Below are 18,334 nucleotides of genomic sequence, written 5' to 3'. Positions count from 1 at the left end.
GCTCTATAGACAGGAGGGTTTGGTCTGGGATCCGATCCTCCCAGGCCCTGTTTGAATATGATAAAGGCAGGGATTTGGGTGGAGGAGTGGGGAGGGAAAGGTTACTTGGGAGGGTCAGCTACATGGATCAAGTTAGGATCAGTGCGGGTATGGAGACCAGATCAGGATGCCCATGAGCTGGTGGAAAGTTCAGAAGTCACATTTATGAGACTTTCAGGGAAGCCTCAGGAGGGCTGCGCCGGGCCAGGCCAGATGCCCATCTGCAGGGGAGGAAAGAAATTAGGTGCTTGCACAACAAATGACCAGAAAAATTTGGAGCCAGACTCTGATTCCATTCAGAGGTGTTTCCAGCAAGAGCCCGGAGAGGCCGAGAATGGAGAAGAGCAACCCATGTGCCCAGGTATGATGAGTTTCTTGGGAGGTAGAGCATTAGCTGCTGAGACCAGGATCAGTCTCCGGTAAGTTGAGATGGCCTGTCACCCTGGCGTGGAGGGTATGGGCCACTGGGGGAGCACCCTGACCTGAGGGTGTCTTCCGGAGAGAGAGGACAAAGACAGCCTGGATGAGGACATGGGGCTGGAATCCCCACTTCTAGATCTGAAGTGTGAAGACCGGTGAGTGGCAACTGAGTTGTGATTCTAATAGGTTAAATTATGTGCCAGGCACTACATGAAGAAATGCAAGGAATAAACATATCAATAAGGTCCCCAAATCCATAGGAAACATTAGATATGTACCCATTTACACAGGAAACCTGAGTGCTATCTCCTCTCAAGGACCCAACAAAATACTGCAGAAAGACAAATTAGAGAGATTCTAGCTGAAGTAGACTGGGGGCGGCTTTGGTGGGAAGGAGAATCTGAGGAGGGGTTGGCTGGGTTGGGAGCTGTGGGAGGAGGTGAGGTAGGGTGAGGGGTGCTCCAAGCCAGACAACATACACAGAAGTAAGTACATGGAACGTTCTAGAACTGTCAGTGTGGGTGGGCATCCCATAGTAGCATGAAGGTGCAGTCTGCTCTGTAGCTGGAAGTGCAGGCTGACGCAAGATCCCTGGGTCTGGACTTTATTCTGAGGCTGTGTGGAAACACAAGAGGTTTTTAGAGTGAGAGTGTGAGTGAGCAGAGCTGGAAGGTCAGGCAGAGGTTGCTCTTGGCCATCTGCGGTGGGTATTACCAACATCTCACAGCCTCTGCCAGCAGCACGTTCTCTCTAATGTCTAACACAGTGCTCTTTCCTGAGATCCTGGTGCTGTCTGGGTTTTGTCAATCTCTCTTTCTGAGTTCCTCTGGGTTCTAAGTGATGAGAAAAACAAAGGAAAATATTTCATTCTAAGATTCAAAGGAACAAGGATTAATTAAATCCTTGGACCTTGTTCCAAGAACCATGCAAGCAAAGGGGCAGGGCTTATACAAGAATAATCCTTATGAGAAAAAAGAATTCCTGTGCTGGGAGGGGACTCAAGGAGAAGAAAGAGGGAGAGGAGGGAAGGGGAGCAGAGGCGAAGGAAGAGGAAGAAGAGAGGGAAGGGGGAGGAGAAGAGTGGTGTTAGGAGTTAAGATGCACCCTCCCAAAACACAGATGCAAGGACTAAATCCCAGGACGTGTACTTGTGACCTTATTGGGAAATAGGTTGTTTGCAGATGTAATTAATATAGAGACCCAGAGATGAGATCGTCCTGGAATTAGGGTAGGCCCTGAATGCAAGAACAAGTGTCTTTGTAAGAGAAAGGAAGGGTAGACCTGACACACAGAGGTAAGGGGTGGAGGCCATCTGTGCATAGAGGCAGAGACTGGAGTTAGGTTTCCACAAGCCAATGCCAGGAGCCACCAGAAGTTGGGAAGAGCGAGGAAGGATTTTGCTCTAGAGACTTAGGAGGGAGCACCGCCCTCCAGACATCTTGACTTTGGACCTCCGGCCTCCAGAAGTGTGAGAGAGTAAATGTCCATGGTTTTATGCCACACAGTGCATGGCAATCTGTGACCACGGGCTCAGGGAAGTGAGACACCTGCCGGTGCTGTGGCTGAGTGAGTGTTGGGAGGCAGAAGGGAGATATCATGGTGCCCTTCCCAAGAAGCATCTAACTGGATGGTTTTCTTCCCTTGGCGAGCTCCATACCAGACACACACAGACAACAGGAAAGACATGTAAAGAAACTGGAAGTCAAGTCAAAAGCGATCGAAAGTTGGAGTCTCGGCACACCTCTAGCACCAAGAGAGCCAGAGGCCAGCTCCTCGGAGGGACTGCTCTTGGCCTCACAGAGGGGAGGAGGGAGCCTCTGTCCTGGACATTTGTTCCCAAGCTTCAGGCTGGGACCTTGAACGTACTGCTTCCCACTGCTTCTATGGAAGAGCGGCTTTTGTATCCTGAACCAGAGCCTCAGGTCATAAATACACTGTAGTAAACTCACTGGGGGGTTGTAGCCATGAGTTATTTTTAAATGCCACCCAAGGTCCAAGGCCCACAAGGCCCCGCACTCAGGGTAAGGAACAGGTGTAGTTTCCCTCCACCCCCCGCTGTCATGCTCTGCAATCACTCAGGATTGGAGGCTCCAGCCAGTGGCCCCAAATAGGAGCATTTACTTTCAATAAAGTACACACATGAACAAATAACAGCCGGCCACACATGGCACTTTACAGGGTTATCAAGCTTACAGATCTTACAGGCCGATCTTTACCTCTAACCTGGAGGAAAAAATTCCTGCTTCCCCAGCCAAGCAGAGCTGACCCCACAGCCCTCACTGGGAGAGGAACAGGGTGCTGGGGGACTACACCAGCTGGCTACGACACCAGCCTCCTTTAGGACTAGTCACCGATGGGAGGAATTGCTGGTGCATGCAAACACACACACACACACACACACACTCTCTCTCTCTCTCTCTCTCTCTCTCTCTCTCTCTCACACACACACACACACACAGCAGCGGCGGCAGCAACAACTGCTGGCAGACAGACCAATCCACTAAGAAGCCTGCAAACTTCCAGCCAAGGGTGCGTGAGAGGCATGCACACACACAGGAAGACGGCACCTGGCTCTGCAGCAGGGGCTGGAATCCAGCACCCATGCGGTGACAAAGGGACAATGACTCCTGCTCCGGCCTCCTGTGTGAGCCCGAGGCTCTCAGAGCAGTGAGCCTGCATTGGGAGATGGGGGTAAGGAGGAAGCACTGAGCAGGGGGGTCCGGGCGGCTGTTCTCCCATCAGGGCAGCTGGGACTGCTGGCAATGGAAACACTGCTCGAAATGGTTGGTTATAGATTAGGAGGAGGTTTGTCGCTCGTGACCACAGTGATTAGGAGCTGCCTCTGGCGCCTGTGAGCAGGACTTGAGTCCTTGAGCCCCAAGCATCCCTGTTCAGATTCTGACTGGAGAGAAATGTCAGAGTGGAATGAGACAGAGCTTAAGCAGAAAGCCCAGGATGAAAAACTCTGGCAGCTTCCCAGCGGCCTCAACAGGCAGTCTAATAGTGAAACAAAGCCACTCTGCATCTTGCCCCAGGGCAGAGGGACTGGGGAAACCAGATTTGGCAGATGAGTTCTTCCCCGGGTTGTTCTTCTGGCCTAGCTCTCAGTCCCGGGTTAGCAAAGGCATGTGTCTCCCCAGGCCAAGCTCAGCTGCACAGAGCGGGTGCCAGGTTCTTCTCCTCAATGAATACTATTTGCAGAATCTACTCAACCTTCTGAAACCTTCCATCCACAGATTGCCTTTACCTTGACTTCTCAATCCCCTTTCCTTCCCTTACCCTGAGGCTTGCCCCAGATCCTTGCTGTCCTAGGACCAAAGAAAGTGGCTTTGCCCACATCTCCCGAGCCCTGAAGGTGCTGCCGAGAAAGGCAGCACCCCTCCCACCGCCTGAGCCTTCCGTAATCATTTCATCATCTCTTCCATGAAATAAGTTAAATTAAAATCCCATGGCAGTATTCCCCTGTGTGCCTGAGTGAGGGGCTCTAGGGAAGGGGAGGTTTCCCATGCAGCACACCGCTAGCTGCCGTCCTCAGTAAAACGCTTTGCTTTGTCAGGCTTTCCAGTATTGTTTTAATTGAAATATAATTGACATATCTCATTCTATTCATTTTAGGTATACGATACAATGATTCTGTATTTTTATCTATTGCCAAATGATCACAAGTCCAGTTACCACCCGTCACCTAGGATTTTTAGTATTTTATGCCATTTCTTATTTTTACAGGTGTTCCGTGTTATTCTTCATCTCCCCTCCCCTGCCACCTGCCACCTGCTATGGGATTTGTCCCAAGCCTGGGGAAGTCCTCGCCCTTCTTCTGTCGCTGGGACTCAGCTTCACTTGTCTCTTCACCCAGATGGTCACAGAGGCCCAACATGGTTAGGACGCATTCTCACGCCTCACACACAGGAAGTGCCAAATGTATGACGCGCTCCAGCCTGCGGAGGGCAGGATTTTTGGTGCTATCCTCTGAACAAGGATCCCCTTTTAGAAATTCATACCCTATGAACCAGAAGCTGTTTTCAAGTCTGGCTTAAGCATTCGCAAGAAGCGCTCTGGGAAATGCAGCAGCATGAATGCACGAGCTGTCTGCAAATTGATCTCCCGGGGATAAGGCCCCATCTTCCGCATGCTGCCTGCAGCAAGGGGCTTTTTAAAAATTAAATCCGTCATGGAAAATATGCTGGTTCTTGCTACTTCGGGCCACCCAGGGAGAGTCAGGTGGATTTTAAAGCCTGGAAAGTGAGGGGTTTGAGGGGTGGCTGGGGTCCTGTAAGCAGCCACAGGTGTAGTGGGAAGAGGGCTGAAAGAGGTATCAAGCTCCCTCAGACCCCCAAAAGCATCAGTCCTCCATATTGGTCCGCTTCTCCTTGGGGTCTCTAGGCACCTCCAGAAAAGTCAAACCCGAAAGCTGACGCTGCTGCTGCCCTATAAGTCTGGGACAGTGCCCTTCTGGAGGCTTCAAAACCAGGTGGGGGAAGGAGCAAGAACAAAACCTGGGGGATGGGCAAATTGGCCAGTGCCTTCCCTCGGGAGGCCTTCTCTTCCAATCTTTCTTAATGATTCAGATTCACTGTTCTCCCACCATCCATGCGAAGACACCTTCCTGATTGAGTGTCAGCCATTCAACCAAACATCTGTGCCCTGTCCACCATGACATAGACAGGCACCCACAAAGGACTGGGCCTGTTTTCTAACAGCATTACACAGGACACAGGCAGGCCATGCTATGGCCTCCAAAGCCATCCTCTGGTTGACAGCCTCCTCCCAGGGAACCGAAGGCTTGTGAAACAGGACTGTTAACCCCAGATGAGTGAAGTGGGGTCCCCACTTAGAGGAGGGGCATGAAAGCAAGAAAGAGTATGCTCTTGGCGGCTGCCAGACTTGAGCCCAAATTCCAGCTCCATTTAGCTTATTGGATTTGGGGCAAATTATTTCACCTAACTGAACCTTAGTTTCCTCAGCACCTTAATGAGATAATGATGCATATAAAGGCTTTAGCACATACTGGATCTGGGAGATACTTAATAAATGGGGGTGATTATTATTATTTTATGGTGGCATCAGTGGTACCTACAGAGGCTGAAAGACCTCTATACAAAGGGTCGGGGAGAGGGATGAGATGGGATATGTGGGCAAAGTTTCAGAGACAGAAAAAAAGGCGAGATGTCTCTACAGAAACCAATTTATAGTCAAGGCACTAAAAATCTACAACAATAACAAGAAGGAGGTTGCTGTACTTGTGTGTTCATTTATTGGTTGCACGAATGGTTGGCCCACTGTTCATCCATTCATTCAATTAACGAATGCTTACTTTGCACCAAGCTCTAAGAGAGTTGATCAGGAAAGAGAGGTCAACCAGGTAGACAAGGCCGAGGCCTTACAGAGCTTCTAGATTGCAAAAAAAAAAGAAAATGACTTAGAGTGAACAATTCATTGGAAGTATGACGAGAGCTACAGCGAGAAAGTGACTGCTACTTATTGGATCGAAAGACACGGGCCCTCGCCTACGCTAGAGAGATTCAAGAGACGCTGTATAGAGTCAGGGCCCCTTGTGGATTCAGAGCTTCACTCCAGATCCCTAAGTTAAATACAGCCAGGACAAGACCATTAAGCGACACTAGTCACAAACAAATTTGCAATCAACAGAGTGTGCAATGAGAAGAACCAAAATTGGGCAGGCCCATGAACACACATTACACAGAAACGGTCCATGTGGACATCTGGGCTGGGATAGATTTGGTGTGTGAGCTCCTGAGGCAGGTGTTCAAAGTCCCCTTGGAGGGGCTGAACTAACATTCACTTCCATTAATCTAAGATCTCAGAAGGTAGTTATTATTATGAAGGGTCACCTGGGCTGTGATCCTAACGCTCCACTTACTAAAAGCACAGGCTAGAATAAAAACCCCCCGTGACTCACTGGAAAAATTCAGAAGAACGTGTTCAAAGCCAAAGAGCACATTTTGAAGAGTGGGAGGAGCCCTTAAACAAGGAAGCCCCAGAAACAGGGCAGATGGGCAGGAACGTGAAATGTGACTGCGCTAGTAAGGGACTGGCAGGGCCTGGGAGAACGCCCTGGGGAGCAGCCTCTCACTGACACGGGGGTGGCCAGAATGGGGACAAACTGCTCGCTGGTAACATAAGGCCGCTGCTCACTAGACATGAATGCACCCCTGGAGGGGCGATGGGGGAAAGCTGAGAGAAAGGAGGATGCTGAGAAAGCAGGGAGACTCGGCCAGCAGTGTCCACTCGGGGTGCCACCGAGACCGAGTGAGACGGACTCCCTCTGCTAGGTCATCTTTGGCTTCTTAACGTTTCACAGACACGACCCGGCCATTCTCCAGGTCACTGACCGTTTAAGGCAGAAGAGACACTGAAGAGCATCTAGTCCCTGTTTCCTAGAGCTGTCCGGGAAAACACCGGCTCTGACAGATGTCAATAGCTATATTGGAGTAGACAGTAGAAAGTCCTAGTGAGATTCAAAAAAGTGTTTGGGGGTGGGAGACAAATAAATGTGTGAAATGCTGGACTCACCAGTGGAGACCTCAGGAAGCCAGCTTGCTCACCTGGGGACTAAACCCATGATCTGGGACTCATTAGCACTATCTTACTTGTTAGGAGTCAATCACACACTTCTAAGAAAATATTAGGCAGGTACATTCCTCTCTAAAGAACTGCCCTGGCCCCATGGGTCTCTAAACTTGGACAGATCTATTCTAACTTGTGATAAACACACTGTGTAATTGTTGGTAAGGGGTAAGGCAAATTATAACTTCCCTCCCCCAGCACCTACTCCACACCGGACTCTCTCATTCTGTCTATCCATTCTGTCCAAAGAGGAAAACAGGATCTGTATCAAGCCCAACAGAGTCATTATTTGCCAAACCTCACTGATCCTTTGGTGCTACCCGAGAGGCCCAGGCACAGATCTTGGAGTCATCTGTCTAGATTTCCAGGTATTAAACTTTAGCCCCTACTTGCCTTTTAAAACTTTTACCACCTGATGCGATCTCTTCATTTCCAGAAAAGTTGAGCTCATCAGTAATCATGATGAGAACAGCACATACACTGAAAACTTGCTATGACAAAGAACCCTTCTAAGGTACCATTCCTATTCCTATTTTATAAATGAATGAATTGGGGCCCAGGGAGTTTAGATAACCAGCCTGTGGTCACTAAGGAGAGTCAAGATTTGAACCCAAGAACTCTGACTCCAGAGTCCACATTCGTAGCTGCCACTCTCTCTTGCCTCTTTATGCTTATTCTATGAGCCACACTATTAGGGCTCCTGCTCTGCTTCACTCTGTTACCCCCTTTCCTATGGACAATGGAAGGAAAGTAACTCGACTGTGCCCATGTGTATGTGTAAGGCACTGTGCCTGGGCCACGATCATCCTTCCCACAGCCACCTTTTGGAGTCAACAACATGAATCCACAGAAGAGGAACAGCTGTACAATCTCCCCCTGCACCCTCACCCCCACCAAACACATGGCTGAGCCCAGATACAGAGATCTAGCTTCAAAGCCCATATACATCTCAGAACGTTACTGGTTCCTTGGAGGTGTCCACATATACCCTAGCCACCTTCAGTTCAAGCTGATTCATAACAAAGCATGGAGTGGTTTTACTGTCTCCCATCCCCCAGGGATCATGATGGGGCTCTGCTATAGGTTTTTGGGGTATTAGGGAGGATCCTTAAGGATACATGGAAGTCTACACAAGTCCCTAACACCATCCCCTGATCTTCTTAAGGGAAAAGGGCCTTGGCTTTGATTTTTATGTTGCTGTCCTGGAAGAATTATGGCCTTACCACTCACATCCCCCACCCCTAATTCCAACACCCTGATTTTATTATCTTCATAATTTGACAGTCTAATAGATGATTTTAATTCCACAGAAGACCTCACTATGGAAGGATGACAAATATATATATATATATATATATATATATATATATAATGTACAGATTGTTTTTTAAACTTTAGGCTGTGATGATTCAATGGAGAAGGAGATACATTGCCAAGCACCTGGTCTTGGGATCTTTCTCTCCATCTTACCACCTTCCACAAGAATTTGTACCGAAAGAAAACCGAGAGGCTTTCCAGAACAGAGCTCTTTTTCCAAAGCCACCAATGTCTTCACCTTCTCCTCCCCAGAAGAAAATGCCCTTTGGTTACTGAGGAGGGGGATGGCTAGAAATGCATGTGCAGTATTTAACGGTCTTGACACAGTTCACTATGGCAACCTCAGTCACAGAAAATAGGCATCAGTAGGTCCCTGCTTTGAAGCTGCCAGTAACTCTAGTCTCAGCTCCCTCCCAAACACACTAGGTCAGGGCCTTATCAAGCTAAGAAAAATCCATCCTGGAACACATTACCATAAGCACAATTGATGCAAAACATACTCAAAATCATGACAACATTGGCTTCAAAAATAAAGCCCCACACACAAAGAAAGAGAACCACCCCACCAATTACCTACATGCCAAGTATCCCATGTGCGGACCACTGTTAATTAGCTAATTATCTGTCTACGATACATCATTTAATTGTGGTACATTTTCTCTACTGTCCCAGTGATGAGCAGGACAACCCAAACTCCTAGCTGGCACCTGCTGGGACGTGAACGCTCATCCCAGGTTGAAGGGACAGTAGAGCCCAACTAAATGAGACACTGATTAAAGAAAGTGTCTGGATACACACAAAGGAGAGCAAAGCCTGCACTCGGAACTTCTAAGGCTGAAGGTAGATGGACAGAAGAATACAAATAGGTATTGAGAGGTTCCTACAGGTATCATGTCACTTTCTTTTTTTCAATGCATATGATCCTCTCAATAAACCTAATTAGGAGGGACTTTTATTAGACCCTTCTTACAGGTAGCTTAGAATAGTTTAGTAACTTTCCCAAGGGTACACAGCTAGTCAGCAATCAAAACCACGATTCAAGGGGCGCCTGGGTGGCTCATGTGGGTTAAAGTCTCTGCCTTTGGCTGAGGTCAGGATCCCAGAGACCTGGAATCAAGCCCTACATCGGTTCTCTGCTCAGTGGGGAGCCTGCTTCCCTTCCTCTCTCTCTGCCTGCCTCTCTGCCTACTTGTGATCTCTGTCAAATAAATAAATAACATCTTAAAAAAACAAAACAGGATTCAAACCCAGGTCGCTCACCCCAAAGCTGGTGTTCCATTTTGTGTATTACTGATAGCATTGCCAGGTTAGCCTACTGCCCAACCAAAGGGAAGTGTACGCTGCCTCTCCCGCACACCTGGCCATGGTGTGGTCATCACTCTGCGGGAGAAACTTCTGATGTCTCCCAAACTGGGATATTACTATGATCCACTATACAAATTAGTTCCTTCCTTCCTTCCTTCCTTCCTTCCTCCCTCCCTCCCTCCCTCCCTCCCTGCCTCCCTCCCTTCCTTTTTACTGCACACGTTTCTGAGTGTGCTGGGAGATAGTGAGTATACTTTGGAGAGAATTTGCACCACCTCTGAAAAGTCAATAAACCAGGAGAAAGCGAAAGTTGAAGAACACCAACACGGGAGGAGGACACAATGCTGCTTAGCCTCAGGGGCACGTGCAGGGTTTGGAACCTGCCACTTCTTGGCCGTGACCTTGGAGAAGTGATTCTCTTCTCCACAGGGTCCTAGTTTATTCCTTTGAGAAATGGGACTGATACTATAAAGCCATGAGGCCATTCTCAGGACTAAATAAACTGACCTAAAACACATCCTGCCTTCGTGCTGAAGGTTGCTGCTCGCCCCATATGGGGAGTTGATGATAATGCTATTATCAGCACTGTGCAAGGCTCTGAATGCAGAGCAAAGGCCACTCAGGGCCTGGAGGAAAATGTCCAGAAAGGCTTGGACCCTAGAATGCTGAGGGCCTGGGGTGAGGAAGGCTCCACTTACCCTTGCTTGTCATGGACATGTGCCACATCCCTCAGAAGAAACAAGGATGCTGTGCTTTCCTCTTGGCAAAACCCTGACCCCCTGGTGACTGAACAAAGATGTCAGAATGGCCTACTTTCTCCCTCTGCAATGAAACTGGTGAGAAGAATGAGTGCTGACCCCTCTAGGGGCGAGAACTAGAGACTGCGGGCCAGCACCCCCCCCACCCCCGCCGCAGCATCCCCCAGCCGCCAGCACCTCCTCTGCTATGAGACGGCATCCGCCCTGCGGAAAGTTCTGCAGAGCAAGTACCCTCCATAAGCAAAGGCAGAAGAACTGCCTCCTTATTTGCCAGAAGGCGCGCGGTGACAAAGAGCAGAGTGGAGCAGCCTGTCAAGTGGATAAAACGAAATGATGATGAGCCACAACGGACGGGAGCTCGCGCTGTGCTCGAGACCCTGAGTGTGAGAGCTTTGCCGGCAAGACCCTATTTGAGCCTCACAGTTATGGTACAAGGTAGAACTTCTCATCACCCTCATTTGAAAGATGAGGAAACATTAACAACTCTTGCAGAAGCACTAAGTGGCAGAGGCAGGACACAGACCGGGTCTCATCCGGCTCAGTGTCCACAGGCAGGGAAAATGCTGGATTGGCTTCTGGGGCCTGCCCCTTTCACCCTTGCCTAGGACTTCAGGTGTTTGGGGAGGAAACCGAGGAAGGTGACAGGTCCCTTCCTGAGTTGGGTCCCAAGAGCAGTGCCGGGAGCAGGGTTGTAGTCACATACATGGATTTGGGGAGGGGGTGGTGAGGGTAAGAATGTAGAGGCCAGAGAAGGCCAATGAGCTGGGAGATCCTGCAGGAGGCCTGTGCAGTGAGTCAGGGGTGCCTCTAAATCTTTGGTTACTGACCCGGCTCTGTGACCTTTCTCTGAAAAGTCCTATTTGTGAAATGAGGGTGGTGGGAAAATAGAGGAGAGACTGGATGGCCATGGGGGCACCTCCAGCTCCGAGTTCCTGCTGTGCCGTAAAGGACTTCTCCAGACCCACACAACTCCCCAAGCAGATGTCAAAGGCACTCTGTTCTCAGGAATCTTTGCAAATAACACTCGATTTTGCCAAGATAGAAACAGCCACAAGAATACACTTTACTTTGCCAGGAAAAAAAATAGCTACAAGAATAATTCATGCATGTAATGTTCCTGTCTTCTATGCCCTATGTTAACGATGAATTCTCAGAAGGACACAATGAGAGATTACAATGGCAATGCCAAAATGACAAGCCTCTTTTTTCCAAGAAAAACAATGCCTACCTCTTCCTATAAAGGATCTCCCTAAAATTGTCTTGGCTCCATACCAGACTCATAGGCACTTACCATTGGAAGGACATTTGAAGGTCAACTGATGTGACTCTCCATTGGGTGTCTCAGTTTCCTCCGCCACATGTCTGATGGTATCTAGGGAGTGTCTAAATACCTTAAGAACCATTCAGCACTGCCTACTTGGACACCTCTGACATTTCCCAAGTTCCTTCTCATATCTTTTACGACTTGGATGACTCCTCTACACCTTGTGGCCACACAGGCCCTGCCCAAGCCTCTTCCACCCCAGCCCTTCAAAAATGCCACCCCCGGGGCTCCCCTTCTGCAAGAGCTGTCAATCACTTTGCACTTACAAAAAAAATCTGACCACTGAGGCACTGTTGTTTTTGTTGTTGTCCTTGTTTTGTTTTGTTTTTTTTTAAAGACAGATTTATTTGATTCACAATTATTCCAAAATGATTACTACTCCAAATAACCCGAACTGCGCTTTTTTTCTGTTGCTATATTATCAGCAACACTGAAAGCTGATTATAATCAACTTGCTTTCATAAAAAGAAGGAAAAAATAAAAAAGATAGACTTTAGAAGAATCCACGTGGCTAGAAGGACGACCAGAAAGCATTCCGGGCTCCCAAATAAACAAGGAAGTACTGTGAATATATACTTCACCACGGCCCAGTCTCCATGAGAATTTGAATGACAAGTTTTCAAATCACAGACCCATAAAAATGATCCAGCTACAACCTCACATTTGACAATGTGGAAACTGGGGTGCAGAGATCCCATCTCTTTCTCTTTGGCATCCCCAAATGCTCATTAATCCTGAATACTGGGTTAGGCACTGAGGATATCAAGGTACTGAGGCCTTGCCCTCCAAGTCTCTGAGCAGGGACTCACACACGACAATACAATTAAAGGATTTAAAAAAGCTGGAAGCAGGGGCAGCTGGGTGGCTCAGTTGGCTGAGCCTCTGACTCCTGATTTTGGCTCAAGTCATGATGTCAGGGTCATGAAATTCGAGCCCCGCATCAGCTTCCCCACACCAAGCATGGAGCCTACTTAATATTCTCTCTCTCCCTCTGCCCCTCCCCCTGCTTGTGCTTGCTCACTCTCTTAAAATAAAATAAAATAGGTGGGAGCATATTGTTGGGGCACCCAACGATAGGCTTTTGGAACCTTGGACAAGGAACTTGAAAGACAAAAGGCTATTTTCATCTTCTGTGCCTTGGCTCAAATTGCCCCTCCTAATGCAACAGCTGCCCTCTCTCTTTATTGGGCAGACTCCATCCTGTAAGAGTCAGCTCAAGTCTCTCTAGCCCCTGCCACAACGTTTACTTCCCAACTCCCCCTTCAGCTGCCCTCCTCCTTCGCGCTCCCACGGTATCTCCTACAAATCACACTCGTCGTACTCGGCATCATGCACTGCATCCAGCCTTCCTGGGCTGATCTTCTCTGTTAGAATTTAGGATGCAGGGGATTGAGACCTGAGTGTGGTTCAGCTTTGTATGTTGAGGCTCATTCAGCTGGTGCACACTGGGTTCGATGATTGAACAAATGAACATTTCAGCCATCGTAAGGGTTAACAGGCGTTTGTCACACAGAGCAGGAGAAAAAAGAATGCCAGGCCGAGGAAGCCGCAGGCAGAGGCCCTGGGCTCTGAAAGGGTGTGGCGTGCTTGCAGAGCAGGGCAGAAGCGGGCAGAGCTCTCATGCTAAGAGTGGTCAGGATGGCAAAACAGGGCATGGGAAGAACGGCTGAGCTTGGGGCGTGGCATTAAGTTGGGGTCGGATGCGAAAAGCCACAGAAACCATCCTGAAGCGTACAGACATTATCCTAAAGTTAGGGTGGGGGCAAAAAGTCTTTACAAAGGAAGTGACATGATCCAATTTGTTTTTAAGGTCACACCACTGGCCAAAGAAGGGAGCACTGCATTGAGGACTGACAAAAGGCAGGAACCTACTGTGTGCTGCAGGACACAGGGAAGGTCAGGAACAAGGCACCGTGTCCCAAGAGCTCGGGCTGAGCCCCAAGGATGGAAGTAAAGTGTGGACCCAGGTTTGAGAGCTTAGGTGGAACCAAAAAGATTTAATGAGTTACCTGAGACACAGGAGAGGGGGAGAAGTCAACCACAATGCCAGAGTCTCCAACTTGGAACACCAGCATGATACATGGACCAGCATGATACAAGTATACACAGAGACAAGGACCACGAGAAGAACAGTGTTGGAGGAAAGATTCTGAGGTCATTTTTTTAAAATAATTTTTTAAAAATATTTTATATTTATTTGTCAGACGGAGATCACAAGTAGGCAGAGAAGCAGGCAGAGAGAGAAGGAAGCAGGCAGAGAGAGAAGAGGAAGCAGGCAGAGAGAGAGGAGGAAGCAGGCCCCCCACTGAGCAGAGAGCCCAACACAGGGCTTGATCCCAGGACCCTGGGATCATGACCTGAGCCAAAGGCAGAGGCTTTAACCTACTGAGCCACCCAGGCACCCCCTATGAGGTCATTTTTGGAAAGGTTCTTAAAACAATCCTTCCTGATGGTTTCTATAGGTCAGAGCTACCTTGTTCACAAGAAGAGACAGATGATGGGCAAGAAATCAGTCAAGAAAAATCTAAAGAGTATAAGACGAATGAATACTTTAACCCTCACAGAGATGGATGGAGCAATCCCGATTACTTGAGGGTGAAGGAAACAATTTCAGACGAGAAATCTTCTCTGGTTCTTAAAATTACTCATCATTTAACAACCCATTAAATAGGCCAGTGTCTACAAGATATTCTCTAGGCAATCAGATTCCATACCTTTCTGATTTTCTAGACCCAACTGACTCATCTCCATGGCTTTTCAAAATTATTATTACCAGCTGACTAATGGCCTCACACCAATTAGTGAGTCCTAGTCACCAGGGAAAATTCAGTTTACTTTAATTAAGTAGCCCCCCTCAGCCATTTTACTGACTAATGACCTCATTATTTTTAACTCATCTTTTCAAAATGCTAGAAGGTCTAGCTATCGCTGGGGAAAAAATGCACAGATACACAAACAAATCCCTTCTGGAGCAAAACAAATCCATCTTTTAATCTAGCAACATTCCTCTTGCCCTTATTTCATAGCAAAAGCTCTGAAGAGCAAACCACGCTCAGAACCTCTAGAGAAACAATTGCTCCCCTTCCGAAACCGCAAGAGGATTCTTCTTGGCCTGTGTGGTTATGCTAAGTGCACAGAGACAGCTCTTGGTGGAGAAGAAACTGAAGCCATCAGCTTACCCTCTTCCTCAAGTTGTAGGTGAGAATGAGGTTCCTGGAGAAGGAGTGGGAAAAGGCCGTGTAGAATTCCAGCACTTTCTGCAAGGCGTCTCGTTTGATCACATGCAGATCACAGTAGGTCAGGGCCCTAACGTTGGCACAGGACTGGGCCAGGGTGGCTTCCTTCCAGAACACATCTCCAAACACGTCACCTTTCCCTAAGGAGAAAAAGTTCTGGTGAAGAAAGTGTCAACCAGACGGCGTCTGGCCATCCCCGTTTGCTTTCCCATCTCCCATTTTACATTCTGCAACATGGGCTCAGGAAAGGAAAAAAACAAAAAACAAAAACAGGTTTTATTTTGAACCTTAAAAACATGCAATTTAAGAAACTTTAAAATACTATATAATACATGTCAAAGTTTAGCCAATGACATTGGGGTCATGTTACCTCCTGGACATCCTATCCAAAGTGGGAACCCCTGTTATTCTTTATCGCTCCCCCATTTTCCCAAAACACCAATCATAATCTATAATCACATGATTTGTCTGTGTCTTTGTTGATTGTGGAACTCCCAGCGTGAGAGTTCCCTCCACATCACACCATGTCTGGCACCAAATAGTTCTGCCAGTAAGTGCAGGCAAAAGAGAAGGAAGGAAGGAGGGCGGACTGTGGATCTCCATTCATGGGACAGACTGAGAGATGAACAGTATGGGGAAGGTGTGGACTTTCCTTCGGGAGCTGAACATCAGGACAGTTCTCCTCTGTTTAGGATGATTCACATGGAAAAAGGCACTAGGGGTAGAGTTCATTCTCTTCCATACTCTGTCCACAGCCCTCGGGTTTATGCTTGTATGGTGTCTCATTCCTCACCCTTCCCCACTACCTGCTTCCATGTTCCTCACTGCTGCCAAAGGCCTTCCTGGGAGGGTAAAACTATGGGCCCCCTCCACATGGCATCTCCAAGCCACTCCATATCTGGCATTCCTCAAGAGTGTATTTAAAAAGCCAACAGAGGGGCACCTGGGTGGCTCAGTGGGTTAAAGCCTCTGCCTTTGGCTCAGGTCATGATCCCAGGGTCCTGGGATTGAGCCCTGCATCGGGCTCTCTGCTCAGCAGGGAGCCTGCTTCCTCCTCTCTCTCTCTGCCTGTCTCTCTGCCTCCTTGTGATCTCTGTCTGTCAAATAAATAAATAAAATCTTTTTAAAAAATTTAAAAAATAAAAAATAAAAAAATAAAAAGCCAACAGAGTACTAATTCCATGTAACCATATTCTGGGTCCCACTTCCATCAGTCTCCTCTAAATATCTGCTTTTCACATCGAGGGATATTCTCCCTACATTTCCCCGAGTCCCACATTTTAACATATGTCTAATGCAAAGCCTAATTCATTCCTGGCACAGCCTCTGGTTATAAATAGCTTGAAATGTTGTTTATCATGCCTCTAAATTTTCAGCACAGATAAACACAAATTTGAATCCACAGGGAGCCGGAGAGGAGTATGCAGGGGGCAACAAACAATGCCATGAGGGTGGAAAGGAACCCTCGTCACCCCCCAGAGAGCGGCTGGCCCACGCACCCAGACCCGCCACACTCCCCAGCAGGAAGCCAGGTCCCCTTGACTCAGTATGATTAACAGGGCGGGTGTTTTCGCCATTTGGGCCAAGAAGAGATTAGACTTCCAAGTGCCTGGACGCTTGGTTGATCTTTTCTCAAACACCAAAGACTCCATTCTAAGGATACAAGGTACTCCATGCGCATAGCCTTCTCCAAGCACCTCCAAGTGTGAGCAAGAAATGGACTGTACCAGACACATTCCTCCAGAGTTTCCTCTGTGTTTATGAGGTGATGTACAGTTCTGATTTATGAAGACAGTTTTATTACTCAGTATCATGCAAGGGGGAGCTTTTAGAGAACAATGCCTTTAAACCTGCACTAATTAAATTCACCTCCTAGGTGTTTTTCAATCATCTGCACTCTGAGTTGGTTACTTGAGGGCTGGGGCCACTGGCTGGGAATGCTTCTCTCTGTGGGGCGCTACCAGCTTCCATGGGGAGGGGTTCATTCAGTGTGGGCTCCCTGGTACTGAGTTCTAACCAAGAAGGCTGGCCATTTGTTCATACACAGGAAGCATTCCGTAACTTCCTACACTTAACTCCAATGCCTCCCATGCCTTTCATTTTTACGTGATAACGTGGTAGATGGTGAAGAGGCATCAAGAGGCAAAGCCTAATCTCCTTCCCCTTGAATCTGGACTCTGCGTTAGTCCCTTCTCTAGCATGTGGCAGGGATTTTGAGACCAGATCATAAAAAAACCTTGCAGCTTCTGCATGGGTCTCTTGGAACACTTACTGTAGGATGCTCCCTCTTAGAATCCAGGTACCATGCTTTGAGAAGAACAAACCACACCAGAGGTCACATATCAGTGCTCTGGGGGACAGCCCAGCTGAGCTCCCACTGACCGCCAGCCTCTGCCTGTCATGTAAATGAGCCGTCTGGTCAGCCAGCCAGCCCAGGCAAGCCTTCACATGCCCACAGCCCCGGCCAACGCCGGCGTGCAGCCCCGCATGCAGAAAGCCCAAGTCAGAACCAACCAACTGAGCTAAAGACCCCATGGAATGGTGAGACACAGGCATCAATTTCTTACACCATTAAATTTAAGGGAGGTTTATTATGCAGAAATAGATCACCAGAACACACAGGCCCATGGAACTCTGGACTGAGACACCCATGAGAAATTACTTAGTAGGTTAGCTAATATTTCACCAGAACACTGAAAAGGATCCCAGCCCTGAGGTGGGCACTCCACTTCCTGCTCTGACAGAATGGGACAGAAAAGAGCGACGAGGGGCTCTAACAGGGGCAGGTTCTCCTGAGAGTTTTGAGTATCAGTCAGTGAGAACATGAGGCACTGACAAATCTTAACGCCTTCTATTGGGATGAAACGTAGTATGACAAAGCCAGAGCTACCGAACGTAGATTACCATGAGTAATCTTGCCTGATTCTCATTAAGATCATAGCTGACTCTTGAATGGGCTTGAGCTGCGCGGGTCCACTTACATGTAGATAGTTTTGTAAATGAGTTTTCTCTTCCTTATGATTTTTTAAAACTCTTTATTATTTTTTTTTAAAGATTTATTTATTTATTTATTTGACAGAGAGAGAGAGAGAGAGATATCACAAGTAGGCAGAGAGGCAGGCAGAGGAGGAGGGGGAAGCAGGCTCCCTGCTCAGCATAGAGCCCGATGTGGGGCTCAATCCCAGGACCCTGAGATCACGACCAGAGCTGAAGGCAGAGGCTTAACCACTGAGCAACCCAGGCACCCTATTATTATTATTTTTTTATTTGAGAGAGACAGAGTGAGAGAGAGAGAGCACAAATGGGGTGAGAGGCAGAGGGAGAAGCCGACTCCCCGCTGAGCAGGG

The 18,334-nt window shown here is 48.1% G+C and overlaps 1 protein-coding gene across 2 annotated transcripts in view; it reads right to left on the bottom strand.

Annotated features, from left to right (window-relative positions):
* The window catches only part of KCNH1 (potassium voltage-gated channel subfamily H member 1), a 376,651-nt gene that overhangs the window by 73,163 nt on the left and 285,154 nt on the right, over positions 1-18,334 (bottom strand). For both annotated transcript variants that reach the window (XM_044267467.1, XM_044267468.1), the window contains exon 10: positions 14,931-15,127. In XM_044267467.1, coding sequence (XP_044123402.1) covers positions 14,931-15,127 — 197 coding nt within the window. The remainder of the gene's footprint in view (positions 1-14,930; positions 15,128-18,334) is intronic.

This window comes from Neovison vison, chromosome 10, assembly GCF_020171115.1.
Source record: "Neovison vison isolate M4711 chromosome 10, ASM_NN_V1, whole genome shotgun sequence".
Taxonomy (NCBI): Eukaryota; Metazoa; Chordata; class Mammalia; order Carnivora; family Mustelidae; genus Neogale; species Neogale vison.
Note: the sequence above shows the minus strand (reverse complement) of the source record. Positions and strands in the feature narration are given on the sequence as shown.